Consider the following 23,039-nt stretch of genomic DNA (forward strand, 5'->3'; position numbering starts at 1 on the left):
ATACTTAACCATTCCAACCCAAATCACAAGACCAATCACAAATACAAATTAAATCATGTATCAAGCTTACTAAATGAGCTACTTATAAGTCATTCATATTATTACTCAGCCAAGACATATAACCAAAACACCATTCATACATGTCACGGGACATACTTACCAAAATGTGCTTATACCATGATCAAATTTACACAACCATTAGCATTATAATCATGCTAATTTTTGCATGGCTAAATATATATATATATATATATATATATATATATATCATCAAAACCAAACATATAAAAACTAGCCTATACAAAATAGCCAAATACATACTTAAAACATGCCAAACCATATGGCCAAATACACATTCCATAGTAAACCAAAATAACCATAGCCTATACATGCCATATAACCAAGTCACAAAGTATATAAATACCAAAATTATTAGCTGGATAGTGTCATGCAATCTCTGTCGACTTCCAACTCGAGCGAACGTCTCAAACACTGTAAAACATAAAAAAAACACTAAGTAAGCTATAAAGCTTAGTAAGCTCGTAATATAAGAACTCATATTACTAAATAACCACATTACAAACAATTTAATCAAGTCATAATATAGCTCATTTGATTTCACAATTCTACCTCATATTCATGCACATGATTAAACAAGATTTCCACGAGTTTATTCATTTCAAAGCTCGTATACCTCTTAAACTTCTTATCACTTCATTCTCATTTACAAATACATAAGCAACAATAAATAGCTTTATTTGATCCATTATTCATCACATTTCTATAGCCGAAAGAATCATGTAAACTATCGTTAAATAATTGTAATTCTCACTCAATGAGCCATATTCATATCATTAATACAATCATTGCTCATATCACACATATCATTCAATTAATACCTCATTATAGCCAAATAAACACATTTTGGCATAAAATATAATTATACACTAATAATTCTCATTAAATTACCTTCATTTAACTCTCACGTAGGTTTTGAACATACATGTGTTGCTTAATTTAATTGAACTTTCATTCTTGTCTTAACTTTGCGTGATGAACCATTCAAAATCGTTAAAGATACTCGGAAGTCTTGTATATCACATACAATGCCATATCCCGAATATGGTCTTACATGTTATCACATATCGATGCCAATAGCCCAGCAATTTTCTTACACGAATCATATATCGATGCCAATATCCCAAACATGGTCTTACACGAAATCACATAACGATGCCAATGTCCCAGACATATATCCCAGACATGGTTTTACACAAAGTCTCATTTATTGAAGCCATAGCCCAACTATGGTCTTATACAAAATCATGTAAAGCCATGGTCCAACCATGGTCTTTTCGGCCAATTCGTCTTTCGTTACGAAACGATTGTGTTCGATCTTGCATTTTTACTTATTTCGAACATTTAATTTAAGCTCCAAAATTAAATCGATTATATGAATACATTCATACTATCATTCATCAATTACATAAACATACATTGAAGTTCGATTATACGAACTTACCTCGATTGCTAAAACTACGGAACGAATCGACTGGTCCGATACTTTATCTTTTCTCCAATCTAGATCCGTATTTCTCTTTTCTCGATCTAAATCAAAATCAGCTTATTTAATTATCTCTTTATTCAATTTAATCCAAAATTTACCTTAAAGCATATTTACACTTTTTCCCCTATAATTTCACATTTTTACAATTTAGTCCTTATCACATAAAATCACAATTTCAGGAAATTAAACACAAATCCAAGCTAGCAGAATTTTCCATATATCACTAACAGCCCATATTTTCAATTTACTTCACATTTTAACCACTAAATTTCCATATTTCACAATTTAATCTCTAATTGACATTTTTATCAAAAATCACTTTATAAAAGATGAAAATATAACATCAAATATTCATATTTCATCAAAAACTATCAAAGAGCTCAAGTATTCAACAATGGCAATTCACAAAATCTTTAACAGTTTTAGAAACAAAAGTACGGGTTAGCATTAAAAACCGAGCAAAAACCACTCACCAATTTGTATTCAAAGTTTGGCCGAATAACAAGCTCTCCCATGGCTGATTTTAGCTTGAAATTTCGGTGAAGATGGATAGTGGAAGAAGATGACACAATTTGTTTTATTTAATTTAACATATACTATCTTTTTACTTATTTAACCTTTAATAACCATAATAACTACACCAAATGCCACTCAACTAACATCTAATATCTCAATAATGGGTTTTTTATCACATAAGGACCTTTAATTTAAAATTTTATAGCTATTAGACACCTTTAGCATATAGAACGCAACTTTCGCACTTTACGCGATTTAGTCATTTTTATCAAATTAAGCACCCAATTGATGAAATTTTTTCACGAAATTTTTACACAATCATAATATCATAATTTAGATATTAAAATAATAATAAAATAAAATTTTAAACCTTAAATTTGTGATCCTGAAACTACTGTTCTGACTAGACCTATAAATCGGGTTGTTACAACTCGAGTTCCCAACCAAAGGGGCATAAATATTTTCACCATCGTCTGCACCTTCATCGTCAATATCATCTGGGACCTCATCTAGATCGAGGTCACTAAAATATTTACCCTCATGATCAACGACCATCATTATCAGATTCATTTTCACCATCTGCATCGGTCTTAATCACGACTAGATGTATCTGTAAACAGGGACTTAGATTAAAGTTGTCATACGCAGTCCGATCATGGTGTGGATTTTTGGCCCATGTCGATGCCGCTCCACCACTATACTGTTCTGCTTATCCAAATTAATATCGATGTTAAACCCGTATACAAATGATCGTATATCAACAGACGCTCTTAGAACCTCCATACACGGGTCTTAAACTTCTTATTGTTGACTTAATGGAGTGACATCTTGAACTGGCTCCACATCCACTAAATCAAGAAACAATCGAACCTGTTCAGTGTTCACCTTTCTAGTCAAGCAATAAAGTGCAACCATTGTCTCCACGTCTTCATCGTCTAAAAGTTTCATCTCGGTAGATTTGATAGGATTTGACGAAACTGGAAATTTGTAAAATAGTCTCGACATCCTCCTGCCGCAATATCAACAAAATTTTTCACTAATCTTTTCTTTCATATCATCAACAGACACATTCTTATTAAACTTCATTCCTATTTGCTAGCAAGATTCAAATACATAATCAACAATTGTTTGTAAAATTATTCCATCAAAATAAACGTATATGAAGAATTGGTTATCCATCTTCAATACTAAATTTGTAAAATAAATTAAAATTAACTTTTATTTAATAAAATTAGATCCTACTATAAAAATATAATTACATAAAAATAATTACAAACTAGTATTATAAACTTAAACTTTATTTTTGTAATGTAAAACACAGATCTTCCTTCTTTTCTTTTCTCTTTTCTCCTCCTTTACTAAACAAATTTTCTTCCTTCTTTTCTTCTCTGTAATTGCTACAAAATACTTCAACAAAACACAAACCTTCCAAACCCCCTTTTATATACTAAGTAGAAAAAAACTGAAAAAAAAGGTTGAAAAAGAAAGAAAGAAAAAAGGTTGGAAAGTGGAAAGGCAAGGGAGCTCATGATCGTCCGGTCACATCTGCAGTAAGCCATTAGACTGGTGCATTTTTTTTTAGTTTTCTGCTCTCTTTTTTTGTGCTTTCAGGCTTTTTCTTTCTGACCCAATCAAAAATAATTTAAAATTTCCCTGGTGCCTTCTGACATGACGACGACACCATTAATATATATTTTTGGAAACCTGGTATACCCATATTTCTTTGGGTGTTTTTCAAAAATACATACCGATGCTGCTTGACACAATGGTGATACTAAAAAAATCCTTTTAAAAAAGAACACCCTTATGATGGCCTAATGATTGGGTGGGGGAAAGTGGGATGGTGTCGCTAATTGGTCAAGCAGCACCGACGGTACCTATTCAAAACACCCCATTTTAGTTATTTATATGACCCATTTCAGTTAATATTTATTTTTTAATATTATTTATGTAAAAAAACCACGTCTTCATGATTATTGTAATAATAATAGTGTGAACTGAACCAATACTCAATTGATATATTTTTTTAAGTATGTATGAAAATAACGTATTAAACTTTAATACTGTTTATATGTTTGACTATGTTTAGTATATTTAAGTAATAACTTAAAAAAAACTCCATAACAACAATCTAACGAATAAAAAATAAAAAATCAAAATTAAGTCACAATAAATATATCAAAGAAAGATAACAAATTATACGAAAACAAAATCATCCACTAATTTAAATAATTATTTTATAAACATTCACCGAGTGGGTAAATCTAATATTCAATAATATGAAAAGCGTAAATACTATGATAAATTCAATAGTTAATATTTATTTTATGTATTTAATTGTTGTAACATGTTTCTTTTTTAGTATTCTTCTACTTTAAACCCTCAAAAAATAAAAACACATAATTTTTACCAACAATTGTTAACGAGTTAATTAGATAGATGTTAAAAGTTAATTAGTGATTTAGGCCATTTTCCCCTAAATTTAGAGAAATGATTGATTTTGGAGAGAAAAATAGAAAACGTGCCTTGTAGGGCGCACTTTCAGTGTCTTTGATGCCACATCAGTTAAAAAGGCGTCTTGCTGGATGTGTTTTCATCCAACAGTAAAAAAATCCAACAGTTAAAATTTTTCAAACGATTAAATTTTTTTAACAGTTAGTTTATTTGCTATATAAATCCAACTCATTTTCTTTCTTTTGCATTCTAATCTTATTCTCTCAATTCATCTATTCTCTCAATTCTCTTAACTATTTAGTTCTCAAATTTTCATTCAATTTCTCTCAAATTCTTTATTGTTTTAATTTTATATTTTGTAATTTCTTTTATTTAAATTGATTTTTATAATGGCAATGTCACTTATTCATTTGGATGACGAATACATTTTCAATGTCCAATTGCAAATGATAAGAAAATATTATTAAATTTCTTAATTTTAGTTAATTTCATTATTAAGTTGTTAGCATTATTAATTAATAGTTTTTTTATATTTATATAATCAGATCGAAGATTGGATTCTCGAGGTGTACATACACAATTTAAGTGCGAGGGCACCGCATATTATTAAACAACACTTACAAGAGGCGGGATTCTTGCATGTGTCTCGTATGCTCAGGGGGACTAAATTGGATCCCGTAGTTATCAACGCTTTGGTGGAAAGATTGAGACCCAAGACACACATTCCATCTTTCATGTGGTAAGTGTATAATTACACTCGAGGATGTAGCTTTACAACTTGGTTTACCGATGGATGAGACAATCGTTACAGGGGTAGAGGGCGTTGGTGATTGGAGCACAATTTGCGAGAAACTATTAGCCAATGTCTTGGACAAGTTTAGTGATAGCCGGATAAAGATGAAATGGTTAGAAGACAACTTTAATTATATCGACAACTCGCAAGTGACGTTGAAAGACAACAATACACGCGAGCATTCATCCTGAGGTTAATCGGGGGTCTTCTAATGCTAGATAAATCTCAAAATCTGGTACATTTAAGGTGATTATTACAACTTGTCAACTTGAAAGAAGCGGGGCAACTCTTCGGATTACATGACATGGTTTAAACATCACAATAAGCCATATCTACTGTCGAAAGAGGAAAAAAATAGGCAACATCATCGTAGGAGGCCAAGATGTCCCTACATGAGGTCGCAATCAGGAGTACATGCCTCGATGGAATCATCATCAGCTCCAACATCACATGAGGAACTGATGGGTGCACCACCACCGGGTCAGTATGGTTCATATTATTCTGTTGTTTTCACTAACCCCATTTTTTTTACACAAGCACCACATTATGCACCATTATACCATGCGTCAACATCTTCTCCAAGTATATTTTTTTGCACCACCTCTATCCTTAGTACCATATTACACACCAAGGCCAACAACAACATTAAGGTATTTGCCATCGTCGACAATTCCAACATTCTATTCGCAACCGGGTTATACGACACTATACACTTATTCGTTGATAAACAACCCAACATTATTGTTCTACCGAGGTGGGTCATCTTTGTAACAACCTGTTACTACAACAAACGATATACAATGGGAACCTATGATGCAAATACACTCAAGCACGAAGGAATAAGATGAAGATGAAGATGAAGGTGAAGGTGAATGTGGAGATGAAGATGAAGAAGATGGGGAGCTAGAACTCCAACTATGAAGAAATCCTTCTCGCAATCGACACCTACAGGGTTGTGGCACACATTCGGGTTGACGACGCCGTTTATTTTAAATTTTTTTTTCATGTAAATCATTATTTACTTTGTTAACTTTTAATTTGTATTATATTAAAAATTTTCATCCATAAGGTACTTATTCCAATTATATTAAAAAAAATATTCTATTGCATTTTACATTAATAATATACTTATTTACAACCTAAGGAAAAATAAAAAAATTGTTTGTATTGTATTCTATTGTATTTCATATCAATAATATATAAATATTTATAATTTACCAAAATTAAAAAACAATGAAAAAAATGAAATTATTTGTTTGTTTCTTTTATATCCTACAAGGTGCGCTTTTAGCTCCTGACTGTCACCTTAACAATAAAATGCTTATTACGAAGTGCTTTTTTTTTTCTCATTTTAAAATTAATTTATTTCCCTAAATTTAAGAAAAATAGTTAAATCCCTAATTTGTTTTAAAAAGGGCGTTTTTCTCTAATTAAGGCTCACTAAGCGTTCATCTAGAATGCTTAAAATCAACGCGTTTTGGAATTTACAAAAAGGAGATGTTAAACGGTTGGGATTCTCCGATTGAGATCCTAATGGGGCACGTGTATGTTAATGATGTGTTTGTCTTTTACCTTGAAAGTACAAGAAAGTCACTCTTTATGGAGATTGATTTCACTTGCTTCCATGTACTTTTTACGAATTGTGAAATGCCGCTTGTAACCTTTTTTGGGTATGCTTCATTAATCATGGTACGGGTAATTTATCCACAAACCTGTATTCAATACATTATTTCTAGTATATCTAATAAAAATAACATACCAGATCTAATTTTTTTACAAAATAATTGATAAATTACAGATCTTTATTTCACAAAAGTTAAAAATATAGACACAATTAAGAAAAAGGAAGTCTAGTCAAAAACTCTTTTGCTTTGTTTCAAAGTCCGAAAAAGAAAAAGAATCGATGGACTATTCAAATGAGAAAAAAAAGTGATTTAATGAATTCCGAAGAATGGACTAAATTGAAATTAATAATAAATAAATGGGCTTAATAGAAAAAACATAAGAAAACTCCAAAGTTTTAGAAGACATATGAAAAAGTCTGTCAAACCCCTCCCCCAAGGCCTTAACCTTCTATATATATCTCGTTTCCTCTCTCTTCTTTCTTTACCCGACTGCCGCTTCCTCTGTTAAAAGGCTCATTGTTCTCTGTTTCGTATTTCTCTTAATACTCTACAATGGCTAAAACCTTTGCTTGCTTTGTCCTATTAGCTCTCATAGTTAGTTGCGCACTTGGTCAGGCTCCTAGCTCGGCCCCAACCAAGTCACCGCCGTCTTCTAACCCTACTCCGGCTCCCAAGGTTTCTCCAACCATGTCTCCAACCACTACACCAACCGCATCTCCGCCGTCAACATCCACTCCCCCATCTTCAGCCCCTGAATCTTCACCAACTTCCTCTCCCACCACTTCTCCCCCAGCTCCTCCCGCTGGTTCTCCCGCTGGCTCTCCCTCTGGCTCCCCCGCTAGCGCTGTTTCTCCCACAAACTCCATCAGCGATACACCAGGCAGCTCTCCCACTTCTCCTACGAGTGCAGCCGCTTTGAACAGAGTCACCGTCGCTGGATCTGCCGTTGCAGTCGTTTTTGCTGCTTTGTTGATTTAGATCTGACTTTCGGGGGAGGACAGGATTTGGATTTGATGATTTTTATTTTAGGCTCATTGTTAATTTCTTATTTTTAGTAGTGTATTTCTTTTGTTTTTATTTATTTTTATTTATATTTTGACGGTGATGATGATTTTATATCATGATAGCGTGTTGCTATTTTGACGGTTGAGATATGATGATGGCTTACTCTCGATTGTTATTATAATTATTATGATTAGTTATATATTTTTATGTATTTTTTTCTCTATTTATTTAAGTTTGTTTTTCTAATTAACGTTTAAGAGTAAACTAATTAAGGGTTGAGGAAAAAAAATGAAAGACACAAGAGTGAGTGATGAAAAGTGCAAACGTGCGAACGATGGTGAGAGTGGGAGAGAAAGTGAACTCCTAAACGTGGAAAGAGGGGTGGTGTCTTGTCTTTTATATGACCGATTTAGTGTTAATATGGTCGAAGGACAGCTGGATTGGTGTTGTACTATTTTTTATTAAAAAACCATTTCTGGGGTTCACTTGTCTTCTGCTAGCTTGGGGTAGGCAGGTTGGGTTTGGGCGGGGGAGGCATGGGGATAAACAAGTGTCACGTGGTCACAGCTGTTTTTAATGGGCCAACATATTTCCCATATACTATTCATAGTTTTTAAAATAATAATCAATATTTTTATAATTATTTCTTCTGGAAAAAAGTTAATAAATTATTTTAAAGTAGCATAAAGTAACTTGAATCAAAGTCCCAATAACACCACTTTTATCAAAGTTTTATTTGATTTTATATAAACTTGTGTCAATTTATGTATACTATATTATTAAGAGTTTGATATTATTGATGTCACGTATTCGATTTTCAATTAAGTTATAAATTTAATAAAACAGTTTTTAAAAAAAATTATTTTAAAAGTATTTTTATATTTTTATATTGATAAGTTTTGAAAAATATAATATAATATTTAATATATATATATATACCAAGAATCATAACAGTTAAACCCAAAACATCACAATCATTATTGTCTTAAATTTACCATTTTAATTAAAATTATATTTAAATTTTGCATCAAACTTTTATAAAATTGTTGACCAGAATGTATCATAACTCATCATCTAAATTTATATAATCTTTTCACTTACATTATAATGTACATAATTTAGTATTTACTAAAATAATTGTATATTCAAAGAAAAATATATTAATATTTTAAAAATAAAAATATACTTTCATAAGTCAATGCGTATTTATTTATTAATATAAAAAATAAAATTAACTTTTAATGTCATATCGTTACATATGATTTCACACATTTAATATTTAATTAAAATTTTAAGTATTATATTTTAATTGAAGTAATTAGCATAAAATAATATTTTGATTTGAATTATTGAATATAATTAAATTGTATTAACTTATTAATTCAAATATTATAATATAAAATTTACAAATCATACTTACAGAATTTTTAACATATACAACCTACAATATAATTTTACTTTAGATAATTAATGCAAAATAATATTATTCAAAACAAACATAATTAACTACTAAGTTAATATCATCAAATTAAGTACCATCAAACTCAGTGAAGATTATTTGTAAGAAAAATATAATTAAAATGTAATGAAAATATAACAGGGCAAGATATATAATATAAAAAATGTTTGAAAGGGATATAGATATATAAAAGTTTCGAAACGCATAAAATATAAATCATTAATGAATCGTTTTAAAACGAATACATAAATAAACCACTAATGAATAAATTTTAAAAATATTTTATCATATAATATACAAAATAGAAATATAACAAAAATTAAAATGCTAAATTTTAAACATTTATGTTAGAGTCCTAATTATTAAGTTTTAATCTAACTTTTTTTATTTATTTATACAAAAGGAGGTTCAAAGCGCCTCAGACATTAGTAACTAAAGGACTAACAATATATATTTAAAAGACATTCCATGTGCATATTGTCATCTTTAAATACGTCATTCACATGCTCTAGCCTGAGGCACATGAAGTTTGTTCCATGTTTTCTCAAATTCCTGAAAGAACATAGTTCTAAAAGCAATTTCTTGAAAATTTTAAAATTTCTCTAACTTCTCCCATTGAAAAATTATTGAGCTAAAAGAGTCGACTTTCTAAATCTTTCTCTTGTTGAAATTTTTAAACATGCTAAGAAACAAGAGAAACAAAACAGTTTGGTTCCTGCTTTTATTTTTTTTGGTGTATTTTAATGAAAAGTGAAAATAATAAATTAAGAAAAAATATAAAAGCACTAATCAAATAGAAAGTTAAGTGTTTTATATGAAAGATGTATATATATATATATAGGTAAACATTTAAGTCAAACTTATAAACATTTGGAGAGAGAAAAGAAATAAAAAAAGAGAGTATATTTCCTTATATCTATAATTGTTAAACCTATATTTGGTGAGCTTACATATCTTTTTGTTGATCTCCCTAATTAAATATACGAACAAAAATCATTTTGCAAGTTAAGAATATTTGCGAGCCCTAAACCTTACAAGCCCAAGACCTTGTAGACTCACATAATGTGGATTACATCTTTGACGTAGACAAAGTACATGGTTATAAAATCTTTGATGTTTGGCCACAGTCCACCTACTGTGTTGTTATTGCTCAAAATTCACTCTTAGGTTGGTGATAAGTTTCAATGTCATGACTACATAAATATGGTGTCGCGACTTTAACGGCAGCCTTAAGGTTTCTTCACCTCTTTGCCCAAGTCACCTTCTACATAAGCTAGAAATGATCGTTAGAGCTCAAAAGGTAAAATTTTGCTTAATTGGTCACTAAACACACTTCAAATACATAATTTAACAAAAGAAATAGAAATTAAACAAATATTAAAAATTATAAAATAAAACATAAAAATGCTTAATTACAAGCTATTCAAGTGTCCAAAGGAACTCAATTTACCATATCAAATTATGGCAGATCAGTGCCGCCCCTACCTACTCTAGTTAGAGTGGGAGTGTATTTTCTATTTAAATAGTATTATTCATCAAGAGCTTGTTCAACCAAGATTATTGCACCTCTCTCCATAAATAAGGAGCATCGGTTGACCTAAAAACATACTTCATACATTTTTTGAGTTATCGTTATTCTTCTAGAAAGTAGTGAGAATTTATTTACTTAGAATAAATTCTATTTTCTGGGAATTACGATCTTTACCAGTTTTTATAAAGAGAACTTTTCAACTAAAGGAAGTAAATCATTTTCTTTTTTGTGATTTAGCTTGTGTTGCTCGAGCCTACACTAGGCGAATTCGTGGTACGAGAATAACAGAGAAGGTCGTTCGGTTGAAAGCCAAGATTGACTAAATCAGTCGCACAAAGCACATGTACTATTCCGGTTAGGGTTTATTACTATAAATATAACAAGAGAGCTCGATTTTAAAAATATTTAACTTTTGTTTTAACTGTAAAACTTTTTAAATTGACTTTTCCAACCATTGGTATTAGAGCCAAGTTGTGTTATGTTTATAGTATAACCGATATAAGATATTTTCTCTATCTCTTATGTCTGGTTAAATTAGATGAGATGTAGCATTCTTTCAATTATATGCATGTTATGAGATATATATATTTTTGTCTGTGTGTGATTGAATGTATACTATTATTTTATCGTCCATGATAAAGTAATTTTGTTAAAGTTGTGATTCCTAGAATTAGAGTAGGTGTATTTTAGGTTTTTCATAAAGTTTGGGATATGTAATTAGATTGTGGACTATCATCTCCATGTAGGTTTTATTTTATTTTTTTAGAATAATTCATGTGAGTAGGAAACGAACTTAGGATTTATGTAACCTAATTTTTCACTGAAACCTAGAGAATCGAGATGTATCTGAAAATGATCGAGACAACGCAAACCCAATTGAACCAAGAGACCAACAATAGGTTGACCGGCGAAAGTCGATGATGATCGGTTATGGCCAATATGGGTCAATTGGTGGTGGTCGATGGTGGTTTGACCAATAATGGTTGAAAATTATTGGGTGACCAACAACAACGATGGTGGCTAACGATAGCGGTGACTTGTGGTGGTGACGATAGTTTGATGGTAGATACCATCGATGGACTATTTGAGTTTTTGGAAACCCAAAATAAGATTTTTGGCCTTTACCTAGAAGACTCAAAGAATGCTTTGGGATAATAAATGTAAATCATTTTATTTTATTTTTCAAAGATGGAATCATGAAAACTTTTGGCTATAACATGATGAAATTGAAATTGACTGAAAAAGCATGTTCAAGCATATTATTGTAAGCATGCTATAAAGCTTAGGGGGAAAAATGCCACATGTACTTGACATGACATCTTAATTATTCATTATTGAAATTAGAAATAAAAACCTTGTATATTTTTTCTAAAAGCTTGAGTGGGATAAGGTTCCTAAACAAGACCTACGACCTCCATCAATGGTCTCTTATGATGTCATGATAATTTATTGGATCTGAGGTGGGTCTTATCATGTGGATTTCATTGATGAGATTTCTTTTAAGAGGGCAACTAGTCATACATGTTACTTGTTGAGATTGTCCCATGATGACTCATTCGTAGTACATGTTATGAGATGTTGAGTTGATGATTATACACTCAAGATCATTCTAGTTAAATAACTTCCCACGAAGCTCTACTTAAGTTAGAATAACGGACAAATGTGAAACGATTATTAATACGTGTGAATACTTAAGGGATTAGGTTCACGTATTAATTGGATGAAAATTCATGTTCTTACTAGTTGTTTAAGATTTCCCCAAGGTAACTTAATTCAATGTGTATAGGGATTATCGTTGCAATGACTTATAAATGTTTTCAATGTTTAATGTAAGATGCATGCATCATTCTAGTGCATACCGGGTGTAGCAAAAATTTTCAAAATATTTGCTTAATACAAAGATATTAATAAATGGATCTTAACACCCCTAAAATAGTTATATTTTAAAAGCAATAATAAATCAAGATAGTGTACAATTGATTTCTCGATAAAGTAAAATAAGGAAATAGAAGTGATAAAAGAGAAGATTAAGGAGTATCAAAGAAAGTTAAATTAAGAAGTATCTTGTAGTATACTAAATTAAAGTAAGGATTAAATCGTAAAGATGTAAAAAGTTTTAGGGTTCAAGTAAAATTATTTGAAATTTGAGGGTTAAAGTATAAATATGAGAAAATTTGAATGATCAAAAATAACCCAAATTCTTATGAAATGAAATTGGGGTGCAAGAGCTAAATTGAGTAAGTGGAAAAATACGAGGACTAAATCACAATTTTACTAAAAGAAAGTAGTAATTCAAGGATGAAAATTTGAAGAAACATAAAGGGTAAAATTATCATTTCTTAAATGAGATAATTATGAGAAAATATAATGGTTGGCAAAATATAGGCCATGGGATGAGATTGAAAAATAAGATGAAATCCTAGCCATTTGATTAAAATGATTAAAGTTAGATTTTTATATATTAAATAATAATATTTTATTATTAAATTAGTTGAGATATTCTGATGGAAAAATGAAGAAACTTTTTCATCTTTTATATAAGTGGTTCACACCGCTTTTATGAGGGGAGAAAAAGAAAACTTTTTATGTCATGCAGTTTTGTCCTTTATCATGAAATCCCATTATTTCACCTAAAATTCTTGGAAATTCCTATAGGCACCAAAAAAGAAAGATGAAGTAGAGATCCTAGAAGTATATTCCTCAATTTAGAAGCAAGAAATTGATATATGTAAGTGAAGAAAAATAGAAGAAAAGAGAAGGATAGTGATGAAGTTGAGAAAGAAATAGAAGAGAAGCAACTCAGGTGAAATTCTTGTAAAAGAGGTAAGTGTTCATTTTAAATTCATTAATATTCAAAGTATTAAGTTAAGGTATGTAATAACTTGAGTGTTTAATTTCTGAATTTTATTTAAGAAGTAGTGATGGAAAGTATATTACAAATTGTAATTCATAGATAATGGTATAATTTGTGCTATGAGAAGTTATGATTAAACTATATGTTAATGATATGTGAGCTTTGAGGATTAAATTGAACAATAATCTAAGTGTGATGATATTATATATATATATATATATATAATCAAGTGATCTTGTATAGCAATTTAATAGTTGATAATTAAAATAAAAGTTAAATGTTGGTATAAACGATATAAATCTTAATAAGTAAATATATTCATTAAAATAGTTTTGGACAACAACAATAGTTAACATTAAAAATTCACTATAAATTGTAGAAATCGATTTAGAGGTTGAATTAAATATGGATTTAAATATTATTGAGTCTAGTTTTAAATAAAAGAAATGGTGCAAGTAATGAAATTGTAGATTATGAGATATATGAACTTTTGTAAGCAATGAAATCGATTTCAGTTTCCCTATTATAATTTTGAAAATTTATTACAAATTGTACAAAAATATTTAGGAGCTGAAATTTATACGCTTAAAAGATTAATATTCAAGGAAAACAAACAGAAATATTTACTAAAATAAAATTAATTTTGGTGGAGAAGTGTTAAAAGCGCCTAGTAGCAGAACAAAGGAAAATTTAAAGAAAATATTGAATTAATTGGCTTAAGTGGAAATTTTGAAACTTTTATGGTAAAAATTTCATTGAGTCTAGTTTTTAAAAGAAGAACAAATGAATCTTAATTTGAAACACTATAGACCAACATATAAATAATTTAGTGGCTGCTACTCAAGCGGACAACATTGCTAAAAATATGTAATTAGTGAAATCATAATTAATGTTACATGTAACAACCCGTTTTCAGTGAAATCAGAACAGTGGTTTCGGGATCACAAATTTGAATTCGAAGTATTTATTTTATTATTATTTTATTATCTACAGCATGATAGTAGTATTGTATAAAAATTTCGTTAAGAAATTTTACCGTTTGCATGCCTAATTTGATAAAAAAGACTAAATCGTGTAAAGTGAAAAAATTGTGTTCTAGTAGCTAAAAGAATTAAATAGCTACAAAACCTTACAGTATGAGTCCTTATATGGTAATTAGACCATTTTTTATTTAAGTGCACAGATATGGGCATTGAATTAAGTGATTTGGAATTTAATTAATAAGGTTAAAAAGGTAAATTAATAAAACAACTTAAATTAAAATAAAGTAAAAGAAACATATCATCTTTCTTTCTTCTTAACCAACCGAAAATAGGGCTTAAAGAAGCCATAACCAAGCTCAAACATTCATCCATCTCTCTCTTTGTGCATGTAAGTGCATTTTTGTCCTGTTTTTAATGATTTTTATGTTTTTAGAGTCGTTGTAACTTAATCTAGCTAGCCTGGGGACTAATTTGCAAAATTGTTAAATGTTTAGGGTTTTACCATGAATGTATATATGTTGTTTATTGTAACGCCCCAAAATTTTAATTTTGGGTATTGTGAATGTGTGACACAAACATCTGTCAGATTTAGTGGTTATGTGTTCTGGGAGTGTTTGGGAGGTCCCAAGTTCAAGCTAGGACTTGGGCAAATTTTAGAATTTTTATGAATAAACCCTATCTTTGGTCAGTAGGCTTTTAAGTAAAAGTTGGCAAATAATTAACAGAATGGGCCTGCTGGTCTGGTGGATAAGTGGAGTGTTGGTGTGAGGGAGGTTGTGGGTTTGAATCTTTGGGACGAAAAATGTTGTATTTTTGCTCTTAGTTCCAGAAAGAGTTGTGCTGAACTGGGTTTCTGAGTGGTGGATGTGTAGTGGGAAGTGGGGGAGCGATTTTAGGAGTGAATTAGGAGATTATGGGGGAGAATATCCAAAATCTGATCACTTTTTCCTTGTTTGGAAAAAAAAGTCATTTTTCTCTCCATCTTTCTGATGTTTTCTCTCTCCCCATCTCTACCAAATTTTTTTCTTCTTTGCTTCTTACTCGATTATCTTTTCCTTTCTTTCCTCTACTGCTGAAATTTCCTTGTTTCCTCTAAACCATTCTTTCCTTTTGATTTCGTAGCGTTAAATAGCACTTGTGCAAATACAGTAAGTTGTTGGGTATCATTTTAAGAGATTATTTTGTGTTCAATAGTTTAATTTCGGGGTGTTGGTAGCATCATTTCGCGAGGATTAAGGCTCTCCTCGTGATTTTCGTAAACGTATCGATTTAATGTTTTTGCGGTAAGTGTTCATCGTTTTATGAGTAAGTATTTTGTTTTCGGGATTTCTATTAATCGCGAGGTAAGACTGATTATGGTATTATTTTTTCAATTATAGGCTTTGGAGTGTTCGGGGACTGTTTTAGCATCAAACAAAACCAGGTGTGTACCCGAAACACAAAAATAAGGGATTTGGCGAAAAGCTGAAATTGCTTGCTGTTTGGAAATCAGCAATAGGCTAACTTTGAAAAATCACCATAAATTTTGGAAATCAAATTAGAGAATTAAAAAAATATGGGATTAAAGATATTTGAGTCTAGTTTCTTATAAAAGAAACAAAGTAAGCAAAAAATTTCATATTATGAGATATTTGAATTTTAGTGAGATAGAGTTAGAATGATTTCGAAATCCCTATCTTGAATTTGGAAAATTATTAAAATTGTATAAAAATAATTATAGGTTATAATTTATATTTTAAAATCCTTAATGAGTCTACTTTCAAGAAAAACAAACGAGAACATCATCTAATTCTATACTAGAAGATAATTAATTTTAGTACGAGAAAGGTCGGAACTATCAAATAGCGAATAGGAGAAACTTTAAAGAATAAAATGTACTTATTGAATAACCAAAAATTTTTAAAATTTTATTGTAAGAAGATATGTAAGTCTTGTTTCAGGGAAAATTTGCAGATATTAATTTAGAATTCTATAGCTTAAGATACAAATAATTTAGTAAAAGTGACTCAAGTAGACAACTTTGAAGGATCATATAAGTAAATAGTGGAAACACATATGAATAATTAACTAGCACGGGTTACATTAAAATGGGTCACGAGGCCAAGGCCAATTTGGGACATGTGGGCCACACGGGCGTGTGGGCCTACACGGGTGAACGTCATGGGCTTGTAGGCCCATTTTCACTTTTTTATTCCTAAGGTTGCACGGGTCGCCCGAGTCGATTGTGGACCTACTATAGGGTCGGTAAGCTTTCCTAGACCCCTAATTGACTGAAATGACTATATGAACGATATGATTAAGCCTGATGATGTCCCACTGATTTGATACTGTATGCCCTGTTTACATGCATGATATTATGTTATAGAATGCAATATCTGTATATTGCATTGAGTTGGGGGGATTGTAATGTTCGGAGGAAGTGTACTGAAAGACCGCAAGCCTAATTTACTAGTAGCTCAGCTGCAAACTACTGTCTAGTGTCGCATTCGATACTACTTGGAGTGTAGGGATAGGTGGGTTGATTATATCCCCGCATAGAGTGTAAGGTTGGACAGAGATGATATGTAAAGGCTAGATGGGTAGGATTTTTGTGACTGCATATCTGTTCTGCTACTGATACTGTGATGGGCTAAAGCCCTATTGCATGACTATTTTTGTACTTAGATGGGCTAAGGCCCAAACTGGACTGATACTGATACTGAAAAGGGCTTAGACCCAAACTATAATTATCTGTTTACTATCTGTTCATTTTTACCTAAACTCACCTCTTCTGTTTAATCTGTACAGGTAATCCCTAGATTTTGGCGGATCGGTGCGGCGAAAGACGCAGTGGTGGCCACACGACTTCTTTTACACTGTTTATTACCTATTTATGATTTTACTTTTATTTGGGAGTATTTTGCTGTAATTATGGCCTTTACAAATTTTTGTTTAAATTTGGTTTTTATACGGTTTAATGATTTAAATCTGCTAGTGTTACGTAAAACTCGAGTTTTCAAATGAAATTAATGTTTTATAAAAAAATAGCATGAATACGCAAACTGTTTAAAAGCTTTCACAATAAGAAAATGTTCTGAAATTGAATAACGATTTGTAAATAAATAATGTTTTGGAAACGAACGACATGGTTTGAAATGAACATAAGATAATGAAAAAAATGTTTAAATAGAAAGGGGGATTTAGCGACGACATATTTTTCGAAAAGCACTACCTTGTGACATCGTCAGATTCGGCCATAACGTCTAGGCCGGGTCTGAGGTGTTACATTTAGTGGTATTAGAGTTAGGTTGCAAAACTCGACAGTGGATGTGGGTTTTTAAGACGTGATTTCTGAGAACTGATTTCTAAATATTTTTACTGAAAGTGTGGTACACCTAGTCTCCGGCGCCGATCTAGTAAGTTTTCTGAAACTATGAATTGTTTAAATTGAAACTAAAACTGTCTTTGATAGTATATCCTGAAACTACTATATGTAGTATATATTGAGACTACTATAGATAGATTGTACTAAGAACACTTAAAATAGTGTATACTGAGACTGTAGTAAAACTGGTAGACATTGATTGACACTGCGATGTATGAAACAAACTTTACACTTCTGATACTGTTTTCATAAAATATCTGTTAATAAACACTGGAACTGTAAACTGATACATAAAACTGTTAATACCGATAAAATGTAATTAGACAATGAGCACCAGAGGTACTTGCGGACGGGGTACAAGAGACCTGGTAGAGGCCGTAAAGGTGCTCGAGTTGGGTCTTCGTCATCTGGAAATCTACCAAATTTGGATACGAGTGAGACGCTAGTGTTGCCTGCCACTGAGACTAGGTCTCAAGATCGTATGGCTGTGGACGATGTATTATCCCAGGCTATGCTAACGATTTTGGAGAGGGTCGCTAGGCCCAATATTGGATTTGGGCACTAAGGATCGGTTACGGAATGACTCTGGTCCAATAGAGGTGAGCTCTTTAGGGGTGTCACTAGGGTCGCCCCTAGTGTGGCCGAGTACTGGATTGAGGCCATGGAGAGGATCATGGATGATCTAGATTGCACCTCTAAACAGAAATTAAAGGGTGCAGTCTCACTGCTGCGGGATGAGGCTGATCAGTGTGATTGACCGTTAAGGAGGGTACTCAGCTTGAACGTCTGACCTGAGAGTTCTTTAAGACCACCTTACAGGGGAAATATGTTAGAGCTAGTTATATAGATGCACATAGAAGAGAGTTTCTGAATGTTATATAGGGGGATCGATCAGTGGCTGAGTACGAGGCCGAGTTTCTGAGACTGAACCGCTATGCGCGAGGTATGGTGGCATCTGAATATGAGCGATGTGTCTGCTTTGAGGATGGCTTCAAAGATAATTTGATAGTTCTGATAGCCCCGTAGAGGGAGCGAGATCTTTTTTCCCTGGTCGAAAAGGTGAAAATTGTTGAGGAGGATATCGAGGTAGTTATGATCGGAGAACGTCGAAACTACTTATCTAATGTGATCTCTGCACTGGTGGCGAAAAAATTGGTTCGTAAGAGATATGAGGTATTCTTGGCCTATGTAAGTGTTTCAGATTTTTGAGACTCTATAATTAAGGATATTAGAACGGTAAAGGATGTTTTGGACGTCTTTCCTGATGAGCTATCGGGTTTACCTTCGAATTGTGAAGTGGGGTTTAGGATAAAGCTCCTTCCTAGTACAGCTCCGGTGTCCATCGCTCCCTATAGAATGACACCATAGGAGCTTGTGGAGCTTAAGGCTCAGATTCAGGAGTTTTTAGATCATGGGTTCATCTGCCCTCGTATGTCTCTGTGGGGAGCATTGGTTCTGTTTGTAAAGAAAAAGGATGGATCTATGCGTATGTGCATCGACTACAGGCAGTTGAATAAATTGACCATTAATAATAAGTACCCCTTACCGAGGATGGATGATCTGTTTGACCAGTTCCAATGAGCTTCAGTTTTCTCTATGATTGACCTTCGATCTAGATATCATCTATTAAGGGTTAACGAGGCTGATGTTCATAAGACGGCGTTTAGGACTCATTATGGTCACTACGAGTTCCTAGTGATGCCATTTGGACTAACTAATGCATCAGCAGCTTTCATAGATTTAATGAATCGAGTGTTCTAGCCTTATCTGGATCGATTTGTAGTGGTATTCATCGACGACATAATGGTTTACTCGAGGACTGAGAATGAGCATGATAAGCACCTTCGAGTCATTCTTTAAACTTTTAGGTAAAAATAATTCTATGCCAAGTTTAGTTAGTGCGAGTTTTGGCTGCGTGAGGAGACATTTCTTGGTCATGTAGTTTCAATTGAGGGGATTCAAGTTGATCCTCAAAAGATTGAGGCTGTGTTGGAGTGGAAGCAGCCTAGGAATGTGTTTGAGATCCGCAGTTTTCTAGGACTGGCGGGATATTATCGACGATTGATAGAGGGTTTTTTATTGATTGCAGTTCCCTTGACTAAGCTGCTACGTAAAGGTGTGACATTTAGCTGGACTGATGCACAGTAAAAGCTTTGAGAAGCTCAAGACTGTATTGACTGATGCCCCTGTTCTGATACAGTCGGAGCCTGTAAAGGAGTTTACTGTTTATAATGATGCATCACATGTCGATTTGGGATGTGTGTTGATGTTGGATGGTTAGGTGGTAGCCTATGCTCTCGTCAGCTTAAGACCCATGAGGTGAATTATCCGACACATGACTTGGAGTTAGCCGTTATGGTATTCGCACTGAAAACCTGGAGGTATTATTTGTATGGTGAGAAGTGTATCGTCTATACTGATCATAATAGCCTCAAGTGTCTCCTTACTCAGAAGGAATTTAATCTCAGGCAGCGCAGATGGATTGAGCTGCTTAAAGACTATGACTGCACTATTGAGTACCATCCTGGCAAAGCCAATGTGGTGGCTGATGCACTGAGCCGTAGGGCTATGACTGATTTGATCAGGGCGATATTTGCTCGCCTAAGTTTATTTGATGATGGTAGTTAATTAGCCAAGCTTCAGGATTAAGCCGTCATGGATTGAGTAGATTAAGGGTAAGCAGTTGGAGGATGATTCGTTGGGTCTTCGATTCTGATAGATTGAGGGTAGTACTACAGATTTTAGACTAAATAGTGATGGGGTACTCTGTTGTCGTGGGAGAATCTATGTTCCAAGTGGTACTGATTTGAGACAGGCCATACTGAGAGAGGCGCATAGTAGCCATTATGTTATGCATCTTGGCGGAAATAAGATGTACCGCGACCTTCGTGAGTTATATTGGTGGTCAGGTTTTAAGCGAGAGGTTATCGAATTTGTGGCTAAGTGTCTGACATGCCAGCAGGTTAAGGCTGAGCATCAGTTACCTTCGGGTTTGTTGTAACCAGTCAAGATTCCACTTTGGAAGTGGGAGAGAGTGACCATGGACTTTGTTAGTGGGTTACCCCTCACACATACTACGAAGGATTCTGTATGGGTTATAATGGATCGATTCACCAAGTCCGCCCAGTTCATACCAGTTCATACTGACTACTCTCTGTAGAAGCTGGCTAAACTGTATGTATGTGAGATAGTGAGACTGCATGGGGTACCGGTTTATCTGATAGGGATCCTCGCTTCACGTCTCGACTCTGGAAGAAGCTACGTAAAGCTTTGGGTAAAATATTGGACTTCAGTACTGCGTTCCATCCTCAGACTGACGGTCAATTAGAGAGGGTGATTCAGATACTGGAGGATATGTTAAATAGTTGTGTGATTGATTTTCGAGGCAGTTAGGAGGATTACTTGCCGCTAATAGAGTTTGCTTCTAACAACAGCTATCAGTCTAGCATTCAGATGGCACCTTACAAGGCTTTATATGATCCTAGGTGTTGCACACCTTCATGTTGGACTGAGTTGGCGAGCAGCGTGTTCTGGGCCCTGAACTAATTTCTAATACCGAGGATAAAGTTAGACTGGTTCGGGACCGATTGAAAGTAGCATCTGATAGGCAGAAGTCATACGCCAATCTGAAGCGTCAAGAGATTGAGTATTCTGTGGGGGACTTTGTTTTTCTCAAGGTCTCGCCATAGAAGAAGGTATTGAGGTTTGGTCGTAAAGGTAAGTTAAGCTTTAGGTTTATTGGGCCATACCGCATACTGAAACATGTCGTACCGGTTGCCTACCAGTTGGAGTTACCTCCAGAATTGAATCAGATTCATGACGTGTTCCACGTCTCTATGTTGAGGCGCTACCGCTCTGATCCCACACATATTGTTCCTGTTGAAGAGATCGAGGTTAGGCCAGATCTGACATTTGAGGAGGAGCCAGTTTAGATTCTGGATCGCGACGTTAAGGTTCTGAGAAGGAAATCCATTCCACTGGTAAATGTTCTATGGCGTAATCATAACACTAATGAGGCCACATGGGAGCCTGAGGATGCGATGTGTCAGCAGTGTCCTCATCTGTTCTGATCAGGTAAATTTCGAGAACGAAATTTTCTTTAGGGGTAGAATTGTAACGCCCCAAGATTTTAATTTTGGGTATTGTGAATATGTGACCACAAACATCTATCAGATTTAATGGTTATGTGTTCTGGGAGTGTTTGTGAGGTTCCAACTTCAAGCTAGGACTTTGACAAATTTTGGTATTTTTATGAATAAACCCTATCTTTGGTCAGTAGGCTTTTAAGTGAAGTTGGTAAATAATTAACAGAATGGGCCTGCTGGTCTGGTGGATAAGTGGAGTGTTGGTGTGAGGGAGGTCATAGGTTCGAATCTTTGGGACAACAAATGTTGTATTTTTACTCCTAGTTTCGACAAGAGTTGTGCTGAATTGGGTTTCTAAGTGGTGGAAGTGTAGTGGGAAGTGAATGAGCAATTTTAGGAATGAATTAGGGGATTATGGGGGAGAATATCCAAAATCTGATAACTTTTTCCTTTTAAAAAAAAAGAGTCATTTTTCACTCCATCTTTCTAATGTTTTCTCTCTATCTTTCTGACGTTTTCTCTCCCCCATCTCTGTCGAAAATTTTTTTTCTTCTTTGCTTCTTACTCGATTATCTTTTCTTTTCTTTCCTCCACTGCCAAAATTCCTTTGTTTCTCCTAAACAATTCTTTCCTATTGATTTCTTAGCGTTAAGCAGCACTTGTGCAAATTCAGTAAGTTGTTGGGTATCATTTGAAGAGATTATTTTGTGTTCAATAGTCTAATTCTTGGGTGTTAGAAACAACATTTGACGATGGTTAAGGCTCTCCTCGTGATTTTCGTAAACGTATCGATTTGAAGTTTT

General features: G+C 33.1%; 1 protein-coding gene across 1 annotated transcript; it reads left to right on the forward strand.

Annotated features, from left to right (window-relative positions):
- The first annotated feature begins 7,423 nt into the window (after window positions 1-7,423).
- Window positions 7,424-8,171, forward strand: LOC105785285 (classical arabinogalactan protein 4). The gene has a single exon (XM_012611280.2). It carries the CDS (start codon window positions 7,508-7,510, stop codon window positions 7,931-7,933), a length of 426 nt encoding a protein of 141 aa, XP_012466734.1. The 5' UTR covers window positions 7,424-7,507; the 3' UTR covers window positions 7,934-8,171.
- Window positions 8,172-23,039: the final 14,868 nt, after the last annotated feature.

The sequence above is a fragment of the Gossypium raimondii genome, chromosome 1 (genome assembly GCF_025698545.1).
Source record: "Gossypium raimondii isolate GPD5lz chromosome 1, ASM2569854v1, whole genome shotgun sequence".
Lineage (NCBI taxonomy): Eukaryota > Viridiplantae > Streptophyta > Magnoliopsida > Malvales > Malvaceae > Gossypium > Gossypium raimondii.

Coding starts and splice junctions, on each gene's coding strand:
- LOC105785285 (XM_012611280.2), top strand. CDS start 7,508: ATGGCTAAAACCTTTGCTTGCTTTGTCCTATTAGCTCTCATAGTTAGT.